This window comes from Oreochromis aureus, linkage group 15 (assembly GCF_013358895.1).
Source record: "Oreochromis aureus strain Israel breed Guangdong linkage group 15, ZZ_aureus, whole genome shotgun sequence".
Classification (NCBI taxonomy): Eukaryota; Metazoa; Chordata; class Actinopteri; order Cichliformes; family Cichlidae; genus Oreochromis; species Oreochromis aureus.
In genome coordinates this window covers 36,872,951-36,885,408 of record NC_052956.1, presented here as the reverse complement: position 1 = coordinate 36,885,408, position 12,458 = coordinate 36,872,951, and the positions used below count along the sequence as shown (strand labels likewise).

The following is a 12,458-nucleotide window of genomic DNA, read 5'->3' as shown; positions in this document are numbered from 1 at the left end:
GGTTATTTTCATGAAAAGCGTTGAGGCTGTGTTGACTCACATGTTTCACACACATTAGAATGTAAATGGTGCTCTTCCTGATAACTGATTTCAATATATAAAATTTTGACTAACGAGTTTCTAATTGCAGTTTTACTAGTGAATAAAATGTTTTATTTGCGTGACAGGAAATAATCTGAAACCGTTTCTTAGGATACAGATTAACTTCAGCTTCACATATGTGAGGATTTGATTGATTTATTTGGCTGATGCAATCAGAAACTGAAAATCTAAACAAATCTAAAAGTTTGAATAAGATAATCTGAAACGGTAATGCCTTTTCTTTATTTCACCCCAGAATCATCTGAAATATTATAGATTTATCTGTTATGAAACAAAGCCTTTAAATCTAAGGATATATGATCAAAAGAAACTAGAACCCACGTCCACGCATCAAATCCAGCTATAGAGACATATTTCTAAAAAATCTGTTCATGTCGGCAGACATTGCATTGACTGAAATCCAAGTTTCCTCTTCTTTTTGTTTTTCTTTTTTTACTCCCTGTTTCTGTGGAAAAACTGGATATGATCTGATTGATTTAAGCAGATGGGTAAACATGAGGGGCTCACAGGTCTGCTGCTGAGAACGCCCTGTTGCAAAAATACTGGTTTCTTTGTTTTCAGAGTGAGTGATCATTTAGTTGAGCAGAGTGTTGTGGAGCCTGCTTGGTTGTTTGCTGGGTCACGCAGTACTTTTGACCCTTTTCAGACAGATAAATAGAGAATTGGCCCCCTGTAGCTCTGATGGAGCAAAAACATGCTTTGTTTTGTATTTTCAAATTAATTTTACAGCTGCGTCATGATTAAACATAAACTCCAAGCTGATTTGTGCCATAATAATGAAGTCATAGCTAAACTGCTGTCTTCCTGAAGCTGCTGAACTTTTGAATCGCAGCTAATCGGGGGCCTCTGCTGACGCCAACTGGCGCAGTGGCCAAACTACACCCTCCTGTCTTTTCAAACAAGCGGCCGGCTGCAGCCAGCGTTTGCATCGGAACGAGAGCCACAGTGAGTTGTCAGCGAGCACACTCATCTGTTGTTGCAGCCCCCACCCTCCAGCTATTGTTTTGAAATATGATCGTGGAGGGGGGTTATTACTGTAAGACAAAGGTCTAATTTATTCAGCTGCCTTCCCCCACGGAGTGTGTTTATGTGCTTTGGGACGGGGATGAGTGCCGGTGCATTTGTGGCCCTAATGGAGAACACATTGGATTTCTGGTGCTGGAAAACAGTGTGTGATGATTTAGGGAGTTCGTTTTGCTCCTGCACGTGTCTGCTGTGATGTACATGGATCCAGGTAGAGGGTGGGTACACCGTGCAGTGTAAGAGGAGATGGGCTCGGTGTCAAAAGGGAGGCATGCATGGTAGAAACTTTGTAGCCAGCCCTGGTGGCTGTGACACAGATGTCTGCATTTGAATGCACTGGCCTCGGGGCCGGAGGTGGCCAGAACTGGAATGTGCTGCCTAGTGGTCCCGGAGACTTTGTTTGCGGGGTGGTGAGTACATTTGTACTCTGCTGCAGTCTGTGGGGAAGGCCCGTGTTGAGGTTAACACAGCCAGTGGTCCTTATATAAACCACCACATGTCTTCTTCCTTGAATAAAATATACAGTTTGCTTTGTTTTCCTTGAACATGGAATGACAACAACCTGTTTCTTCCTTTCTAGCTTTTTCTTTAACTCTTCAAGTACAGATTGCACAGCCAAACTTCTTTTTTTTAGTTCAACCTGCATGCCTCTTGTCTTTTGCTATTGATAAAAACACATTCCAGCCAAAGCTCGTGGACATATCTCTTTCACTGTCCCAGATGTGGAAGTGCTCAGTTCAAAGGGAAGAATGTGTTCTGTTGCTGCTGCCGTCATCTATCGACTTTAAAATCACATATCTGAATGAGATTTGTGCTGGAATGCAACTCATTTACCTCACCGTCATTACACAAGTACATCTCTGACATCCGTCCATCCCTTTGCTTCCGCTTGTCCAATTCAGGGTTACGGGCAATGGAGACCCTTGAGCCTCTCCTAGCAGTCAAAAAAAGCCGGAATGTGGGGGTACACCCAGGCTGCCATTCTTATCGCAGACATCTCTGACTAATCTTAGGCGTGTAGTTAAACCATTTTAGGTGCTCAGTAATCCACTGAGTGACTGGAAAAATAAGCGGGCAGTTTTAAGTCATCTCATGTTTTAATCTTGGTGTTTTTACTGGAAATGACAGAGAACGGGACTGCTTTGCTAATGTAATTAGCCGAAAAGGACATGATTTTATTCCTGTGATGTTTTAATGTACAGTCTTAATGTGATCAATAAAACTACCTTCTTATTTGCCTTTGTGCAAATTAAAAAATTAAACTGTTGTTTAATTCTCCTTGTTGTGTTGTATGCACATTTTAACTGTCAAACTGCCCAAAGTTTGCCTCAAGATTTCAAGGAATAAACGTGGAGAAACAGGCCTGCAGAAGCCTTGTGATGGTGCAGATGGAGTTTAAGGCACTAACACAAGACATAGGGTACATACAGAGCTGTGCCTTTCCTTGAATTAAAGCTGAGCCTTTAAATATGTTCCCGTGTGCCTCTGGAGTGGCTGTTCCGCACGTACGTTTCAGCTCTGAATAATGTAACTTGTGAAAGAGGCTTCTCGGAGTAAATGAATGGTGGGAGGAGGCGGCGAAGGCTGAACTCCGCCTCACCATGTGACCAAGCAGTGGTTTTAAGAAAGCGTGAGCCTCCACTCAAACAGGACAGTTTGTTGTGTTTGTTACTCAGTAAGAAACGTGTAGCTGCGAGAAAACTTCAGGAACCATGCGCTGCAAAATGAGCTACAGCCTGCCCTGCTCGCCGGGAACATCCCCGCCACATTCAGGACGTTTGGTGGCCTACAGAGCGCGATGCGTAAGGTAAACACCTTTAAAAGCTGTTTCTGTGTCCGCGCATGTGGGTTTATTTTACGCGTGCCCATCGAGACCGCGTGTGGAGTTTTTACGGCATCTTTGCGTTACTAACTGAAAACGTTGACATATTTTTATCCTTTATTTTTTAAATCTTACTTACGAACTACAGACATTTGGCTCCTTGTCGGTGTTTTTGTACGTAATTTGAGAGTTGCTCGGTGGCCATTTGCGCTCATTTTGTCCCCCGCATAGTTTGAGGTGTTTTGCCAGCAGCTGTTTCGTGTGTTCACCACTCTCTTCCCGAACATGTGGCATCTGTTTGATCTGTGTTTATACTACGTGTCCCCCCACGAGATGCCGACGGAGCCGTACACTACGTGCGCTCCAGCACGCAGGGTGTAAATGATGGATAGACTGGTGCCAAGCTGCTGATAGCGCAATGTGCGATTTCCACGTTTCTTTCTTTTAAAAAAAAATTTAATTATGTTTAAAAAAAGATGTAAACATAACGTAACAATTTTTTTTCTTAACTTAAGCTCCTTACAGCCCCCAACCTCAGTACACAATAATTGCGCGTCTGTATTTAATTCAAAGGAAACTGCTTCACATCTACTTTTATCTTGTGTAATTACATATTCTTATAACGTTAATTTTTTTTTCAACATCGTGGAAGCTCTAAAAATAATAATTAGAGGCAGTCTGCACATTGTGTTCCGTCTGCTGCTCCAGCTCCCAGTCAGAGCGCCGTCCAGCGGCTCCAGAACACATCGATTGCTTTTGTTTTCGCTCCACAGCGGAGCAGGGCGGTGATCGTTCAAAAACAAAAGCGCTGTTGTGGAGGAGGTTAAAAGGCAAACGGTGAAAAGTCGGCGTCGTTTGGTTTCATGAGGATTTGTAGCACGGACTCGTAAGTTAATCGTCTTGTGTTTAAATTAAACGTTTAATCTTCGCTTCCTACTGGAAAAATGGTGAGATGTAAAATAAAGGATCGAGCTCCTCTGAGGCCACATGAAGATGTTTTTATAACGATGTGAGAGGCAGAGAGGAGTTAAGTGGGTGCTTGGTATTTTATGCAGATATAATTTAGAAAAGAGAGCGTGTACTGATGATGTAAACTGATTACCGATGGCAGGACCAGTACTAGGCGGAACACGTTTTGGAAGACTGACCAGACTCCCTGTCTGCCATGCATAGATGCTATCTGACCTGGATATATGTGCAGATAGTTGCGTTTTGCTTTAGCTGTTATAACAAGTGGATTTTTGTCTTGGTTTCTCTTGGTTGCTGCTGTGCTCTGATTCACTGGTGGCACATTTGAATGTGGAGTCGGACAGCTGTTTATACTGAACAGAGACTGTGAGCCATGAAAGCCAACATACAGCAGTATGGAAAGTTTCTGGAAAGGTTCACTTAATGCAGGCATGTAGAGCAACGGCTTCAAGTCTGGGTTATAAAGCTGTTGCTGAAACAGAGTTTGGTGTGTATAACAAGACATGTCTTCACCTTCCACCCCAATCTTTCCCGTGCTTCTGATCTCTGAAAACAGCATCACGTTTGTAGCATGCCGTCTTGCATTTTTGCCTTTCCAAACATGGGCCCTCTGCCAGTTTGTGCTAAACACAATGGAAAATTCACTAAAAATAGTACGGGTTTTGTTTTTGCTTTGTTTTTTTCCTGGTCTAATCTCATTCTCTAGAAGCTAATCTGCATGAGTGAAAACGCTCGAGGGTTTGTTTTGATTCACCTGAGCGATGCAAGTGAAATCTCAAGTTGTGGGGGAGCCACTTTTGGCACTTGGTGAATGTGAAATGTCCGATGGGCATAAGCAAGATTGATATCTAAACTTCCTCCTCTTCTCTCCACAGTGCATCGGGAGCCAGCGTCGTTGCCATCGATAACAAGATTGAGCAGGCAATGGTGAGTTTTTCCGCATATTTAGTGTCATATCAGATTGGATCCTGTGATATGGATTCCTTGCCAGTCTGTACAATGACATGTTTCACAATAACTTTTACTCTGCTGATGTTAACATAAGTGGCTGAAAGAGGATGAACGTGAAACATCTTGTAGAAGGAAACGGAGAGGAAAAATGAGCCTCAGACCAGCCCAAGTATTTAGCGTCTGTGCTGCTGGTCCCTTTTGATTGACAGGGGATTTGTTAAAAAGCAGCTGCAGCAGTGACGCCTTGGTACAAAGACCACTGTCATTTTTGTGTGCTAATTATAGTTTGTCCTCACTTTCAGGATCTGGTGAAGAGTCACCTGATGTATGCTGTTCGTGAGGAGGTGGAGGTGCTGAAGGAGCAGATCAAGGAGCTGTACGAGAGAAACTCTATGCTGGAGCGCGAGAACGCCGTGCTGAAGTCGCTGGCCAACTCGGAGCAGCTCAGCCATCTGACCAATCAGCTCACCCATGGCAGCAGATCGCCGCCGCTGCAGCAGCAACACCCGCTCGTCACAAACAGCACCCCCTCTCTGGTTCACCACGAGGGGAGCCAGAGCGTCCCTCATCAGCCCAACATCACCTCAGCGTGATTCCCTCTTTATAAACTGTCAGAAACACACGTCCCACGGACAGGAGTCTGTTAGCAAAGGCAACAACTAACTACTACCGTCCCCTTAACCCCATACAGCAAATGGACTCGGCTCTGTGTTCAAAGTGCTCCACTTGAGGACAAATCAACAAAGCAACATCTGTGTTTGTCACTGAGAGCCGTGTTTCAGCGTGTGCTGATGTCATCAGGCCTTCACGTTATTTAAGACATTTACCATCCTGTGCAAAGTCTTATTCAGGCCTTGTGTTTGGCTGCAACAGAGCTGAAAAAGGAGGAGATGAGGGGCAAATGGGTGGGGGGTGAGCAGGGCAGCCATTGTGCATTTAAAAAAAAAAGAGAAAAGAAACAAAAACCAACAACTGCATGTTGATGTTGTGTAGGGGATGGCGGGGGTCAGAGGGCACAGAGAGCTGGATTTGTTGGGGCAACAAATGGGGGAAGACAGCAGCGTGTCCCTGCCAGGGTCCAGAGGGGTGACGAGGATCCTTGGAAACATCCAACAGAGACTGACCTCCCAGTGTCTGCACCCAACGTCACTGCAGGGCTGGAAGAGGCCAAGAGTGCAGAGAGGGTGATGGAGAGGTGGTTTGGAGGATATGTCCTCCCTGAGCGCAAGAGGACGCCACCGGCAGGCGGCTCAGCTCGAGCGGATTGAGCCGACAGCCTCGGCTTGTTATATGCTGCATCGAAAAAGCTTGTGTTGTTCTCAGAGCCACCATACGTTTGACATGAATCATAATAAATTTTCATTAGTTCAGTTTTAGTATTTGCGTTTATTTATTTCAGGGCTGCTATTTTCATAATGTAAATGAACAATGTCATGGAGATGCTTATTAAAAAACAAAAAAGAAACCTTTTTTTTTCTTTTTGGTCTTTTGGTATTTAGAATCTGTCGGGTATTAAATTTGATAGATTCTTGCAACTTGTAGTTCTCAACAGGTAGGCAATAAGTTTCCAAAAAAATAGACTTCTTTTTTTTTTGCCTCTTCATGAAATAGTGCTAACACTAAAGCTGCGCTTACATTAGATGAAATCCAGGTTGAATGTATATTTTGTAAAGTGTAAAGTATTAAGAGCATGGGCAGTTTGTACGGGAGAACACCTGTTGTTTAAGATAAGTAATATGTGATGGGATGTTTTGATAAAGAAAACTGTTGATTAACTTTTTTCTAGACTTTCTTCGTCAAAACGAAATGAATTTGCTGGGTTTGGCTTTGGGGGGGATGAAAAGCTGTGAAAATTGTTTGACCTACTTTATAACCAAAGACACAAAGCTGTGTAAGTCTTTCTTTTCCTTTCCAATCCTTTTTTTTTTTTTTTTTAAGAAAACGCGCACTTATATATTTTTTTTTTCTACTCTCTCCTTCCTTGTGCTTCTTTGTTGCCATTTTGCATATTCTGCGTGATCTGTAATCAAACCACTTTGGTACCTCATAGTTTTTATCCAGAACTCTTGTTTTTCTGTTGAATGAAAATCTGAAGGTTTCTGAGAGAGAAAATGGATAGGAGGTTGGAGTAAGTAGCTGATGGTGTGAGTTAGAAGAAGAATGGAAGGAAAAGTCTGGTGCATGAGGCGGGAAAAGGAGCAGTCTTTGTTTTCATCCAAATGCTGTTAAATTTCATATGCATTGCGAAGGGTTTGTTACATTGCAGAGTTTGATGAATGCACCATTTAATTGTAATGCACAACAGTTTGCTTACAGTGGAAAAAACACAAAAACTAAACAGCAATACTTGCAGCAAAATGAAACAATCCAAACTATTAAACATTTCTCACTTTCAAGCTGGAACTCAATCAGCTGTGTATGAGCATATTATGGGATATCCTGTCTGTAATCGCGTCTTTTGTGCCTCCTCTGCTGACGCTTGCTGTCAGCAGGCCATCGGCGTCTTTCTCTGTGGCTTAGAACCAAATTGCTTGGTAATTGTACAATCAGTCATTTTTCTTTTCTTTTTTGGCAAATGGGCTTCTCTTTTTTTTCTGTTCTTTCATTTGAAGGAGATACCGTGTACATGCCAAATGTACTGTATGAAAGTGATCACTGAGCCTTGGAGAAAATATCTTAACGATGCCCTTGTAATGTGCTGTTCAGACAATTTTAGTTTTCGGTCAACGACAACAACAAAAAAAAAATAATAAATTACTGTTTTATTATGAGAATGTCTTCATGTGTGTTCATTCTTCCTTGACATATCCCCGTGTGTTACGAAAGTGTCACGCTTCCAGCATTACTAAGAGGCTTTTTTTTTTAAATGTAAGCAACAAAATTACAAAATAAAATTAGTCACGTCCTGTAATTTCACCTTAAATCATAAACTTACTTTTTTTGCCTTTTGCCCAAATCTTTTTTCCTCCCAGAGTGTCAAACAGACAAAATTACAAAAGGAAAAATTTGCTGCAGGTTACACGGGTCCTGCAAGGGAACAAATACAGAAGTGAATTCGATGATGGCAGAAAAGCTGGGTCAACCTGAGAGTTGGCTCATTAACGTTTAGTAATTGTGTGTACGGTGGTTGTGTTTGAACAGGCGCAGAAAACATTTGTCACTTCAATTTTCCTGTGAAACTAATATAAACATGGCAAACTAAACTTCATTAGGTACACCTGTTCACAATAAACCTTATATGGGTGAAAAGTTACAAAAATAAAAAAAAAGGATGTGGAGAGTCAGATATGCACACAAAGCGCTACTACTGACAAGTACTTGCATGCTAACCTGGCACCGCGCTGTAGTTATATAACACTTACCACACACACTGGAATGCCACATCCCTTCATCCCCCCGAGGTTTGCCTCCTAGGAGACTTATCAACAATACAATTACAAACCTCTACTGCTAGAATTCTCTGCACTACTGTGTGTATGTATAAAAGCTGTCATTGTTGGATGTTCTATATCTATGTGTTAGTAATGAATTAATAATAGTGTATTATAATGATACTGATTAATGGAATATCTTATTTACCCTCCACCCCGTTCACAGTAGCTGGAGCTTGAGTTCAATGATTTGGTCAACTTGAAGAGTGGGCTGCTTGGGAGGGGCTCCAGCTCACTTTCATCATCAATCCTGTGAGCAGCACAGAATTCAGTGTAACATGATTGACAGCCCGCTTATTATGGGCTCATTTGGGTCTCGGGACTGTTAACGGGGGTGTGTTCAGGGTTGACTCTCTCCCGTCAGGTCTGGGGTCAACTCTGCTCTGTAGCAGCGAACTTGTCTCCAAACTGACGTGTCCCATAGAAAGACAGTAATACAGAGGAGAATTTACACTCCATGAAAAAACCAGTATTGCTGTTGACCTGGGTAACCTCTTCCAGCGAAGCTAACCTCTGGGTATAGTCTCCGAGTTGGCTCTCCGTCATTCCAGTGCTGCTGACTTGGGGACTGTTAGTTATTCCATATATTCTTCTGCAATATCTTTCTTAATTTTACTATTCTTTTTCTTCCTAATTCACTATTGTTATTATAAATATTATTATTTTATCTTCCCCTCCCTTTTCCCCAGACTGATACGAGGAGCCTCACGCTCACCACTTAGCATCGCTGCCAAATTCGTCAGCAGTGTCTTATCATGTTGGTGTCTAATCATGAGGACATGGTCGAGAGGACTTGCTTAAGCTCTAACTGAGCACCAGAATGAGGAAGAAAGGTGATTGAAAAGACTTTGAATGTGGCACGGTTGCTGGGAACAGACAGGTTAGTTTGAATGCGTCAGAGGCTACTCATCTGCTGGGTTTTCCCACACAACCATCTCTGAAGAACTGTCAAAAAAAATGAAAATAAGTAAACAGCAGCTCTCTGGGTGAGAATGAGTTGCTGATACCTGGGGTCAGGGGAGAATGACCAGACTGCTTCAAGCTGATAGGAAGGCAGCGGTAACTGAGATAACCACTTGTTGGAACAAAGGTACTCAGAGGAGCATCTTAGAAGACACATCTTTGACGCAGATGGGCCATAGCAGCAGAAGACCACACCGGGTGGCCCTCCAGTCAGCTATGGACAGGAAAGCCAGACTATAGTTTGCATGGACTCCTCCAACAGTGGATTGAAAATAGTTGGCAAGTGACAAGTCACGATTTCTGCAGCAACATTTGGATGGTATGGCCAGAATTTGGCATCAGTCACAATGAAAGCATGGATCCATCCCACCTCGTACCACTAGCTCAGGCTTGTGTAATGGATATGTGCTTGGCATTTTTTGCTTCCACCACCTTTGAATCTAGACCATGAAGAATTAAGTCCATCTCGGGCAAAAGGGAGTCTAGCAAGGTCTAGCAAAGTGGCTGATGAATGATTGGAATTAAAATAATTCACAATGAAAACAAAGCTCTGACCAAAAATAGCTGTTTACATGTGTAACGAAGCATGCAGCCTACTATGACCTCATTATATCTCCGTAACAATCATCTGTCCTCTTCCAAAATTCCTCACAGACTGATAGTGCTCTGAGGAAAAACATATCTCATTCTGAGGAATTCATTTTTCCAAGGAGGAAGTAACTCTGTCTGCTTGCCCCAACTTCTCCTGAAGGAGGATGGAAACTGACACCAGCACAGATTAAGGCATCACTCATCGCCTGCCTGACATCTCAGGCATAAATTTGAACAAAGGTAGTTATTTTCAAACGAACACAGCTACAACATCGGAAAAAATCTTTATTCAGCTTTATTCGGAATACCGTGCTTTTCTTTTCCTAGTATTCCTCTGGCCGGAATCTCTCAGTTAGCTGAGTTTGCGGTCACATGTAAACCAATTTAACTCTAAGTTGTTTTTCTGGGACACTCTTATGTAATAAATCCTTTTCATTTATTAAAACGGACCCTCGGCTGTCATGACCTCTTCGGTACAGCTCAATTTGATTTTTGGCAACGACCGAACAGCCAATAAACCGAATGCCCTTCCCTGCTTTTAAGGATCGGCAAAATGTGTGATTTACGACATCTCTGGAAATATATACTACATGCAAATATCTGTCAGTGTGATTATCTGAGGATAAAGTGAGGAAACTGCTCTGTACGAAACTGAATAAGCATGAAATCATGTTTGCACTTTAGTTAACATTTACTTGTGAAAAGTGGGAAATTTTCTAAATCCACGTGAGCTTCTTCACAGCCACCTTTTGCCTCTTTGAACTGCAAAAGATCAGTCGACACATACAGCTAATGCTGTTTGCACTGGCCTGTAAAAGAGTCTTTCTTAAGCTTCCCTCTTTCTCTTGAAAACTGTGGATGCTTTCAACATTTATACCTAAAATCTGGAATAACATGTATCAGGAGTTGGCCTTGGCTGAGTCAAACAGCAGGTTGATGCCCTTACTTGCACTTTTCTGCAGAAAACACAGACTTCCTTGGAACGCCGTTCTCTGTGTTCACAGGTGGCGTCATGTGAATCCAGTTTCCTTGTCAGAGTTTTACAAAGTTGCATCTAATCTCATCAAGGTTAATTCAAGTCAAAGAGAATGAAGATTTCACCCTGTTTTATTTACCCCTTAACTTTTAGACGGCTTTATTTGAAGTTTTTGGTTTTTATTTCATTGCATTCATAATTTCTTTTCATTGCTCTGCCAGGAATAATGAAACATGGTCTGCATTTTGCACAAAATGACAAAATTCATCCTTTAGTTTTCTCAGCTTTTCTTCTATCTGCTGACATTTAAAGGGTGTGCATTTGTGGCTACACTACAACACAAAGGATGCAAACTGCACGTTGCTGCAAAACTAAAGAACTGGATGGACCAGGTTTTTGTGTCAGCGTGACAGGTCTTCCCAACCACATACTTTCCACACATTATTACATGCGGTCATGCGGCAGCATGTTCACCCCGTATTTGCTCACAACTGGGAGTGTTTCAAACGTCACTGTGAGCAAATACAATTCAGCAAATGCAACACTATGAATGAAGGAAGAACGCTAAAATCAACATTTCCGCTCCCTGATTTGACTGCGATCTTGTGACCTGACATGTTCTGACTCATGACAGGTGGTAAAATGTGTGTCAAAGGTCGAGATGGGTCATATCAAACACGTTGAGTGCAACTTAATGGTTTATTAAGGTGGTGGAAGGCTGCTGGTACAAGGTTACATCACTTCATTTTCCTGCTTCACTAAATTTCAGATGGAAATATTGAATTAAAAAAAACAAAACAAACTATGACCATATAAATCAGATTAGCTCTGATGAGCCGAGCAGAACATCTTAATCTTTAAAGAACATTTGATTACACAAAAATATCACATGAAAGCATTTACCCCATCTAATACCAAAATTAAACTGTTATTTCGAGTTGGTTAAAGTAAATCCAATAAATAAATTATGAAATTACATTTTGGAATAATCAACATTTTTGTTTTTGGTTACGGTTTGTTGACAGTGGTGCTGTACGTCTTCTGGAGGCACATACTACTTTGAAACTGAACATTGTTCATATTTCCAGAGAGTACGGAAATAAGGTCAGATGTCTCTGTTACGGTCAAAGTATTCCTTACCTCTGACTCAGCTAAGAATGTCTAATGTTGTATAACACAGACACGCACTGTCAAATAGCACACAGGAAGGAAGTCTTATTCAATCGCAGGGGTGATTTGTACATGGCGAGGGACTGTCCACGTTATACATGTCCATGTGCGTTATGCAAGGGCAATTACTCACCATTCAGTCATTTGTAACCACGCCTGGGAGTTACTGAGGATGAAAGTTTGCTGTTACAGGACAACACTCTGCACTGCGGTGACTCTCCACTGCCACCAGGCGTCACAGCAGAGTCGTACGGCTTCGCGCAGACAGACAGTGTAAGACTGTGGTGCCATCATGTGGGGATCGCAGGAAGGTAGCTTCGCCGACCACTTTATTAGGTACACCTGCACAACTGCTCATCAACACTCATGTTTAACTCAGTTAACCGCTGGCTGTAACCAAGGTCTGTGCCATGAAGAATGCATTTCTGAAGGGGAAATGGGGGTTCAAGCCGGTACTAGT

At 42.3% G+C, this 12,458-nt stretch overlaps 1 protein-coding gene across 2 annotated transcripts in view; it reads left to right on the top strand.

Annotated features, from left to right (window-relative positions):
- The window catches only part of tsc22d2 (TSC22 domain family 2), a 32,693-nt gene extending 25,055 nt beyond the window's left edge, over nucleotides 1-7,638 (top strand). For both annotated transcript variants that reach the window (XM_031758136.2, XM_031758138.2), the window contains 2 exons: nucleotides 4,792-4,843; nucleotides 5,170-7,638. In XM_031758136.2, the coding sequence (XP_031613996.1) occupies nucleotides 4,792-4,843; nucleotides 5,170-5,460 (343 nt within the window). In that variant the 3' untranslated portion in view covers nucleotides 5,461-7,638. The remainder of the gene's footprint in view (nucleotides 1-4,791; nucleotides 4,844-5,169) is intronic.
- The last annotated feature ends 4,820 nt before the right edge of the window (nucleotides 7,639-12,458 follow it).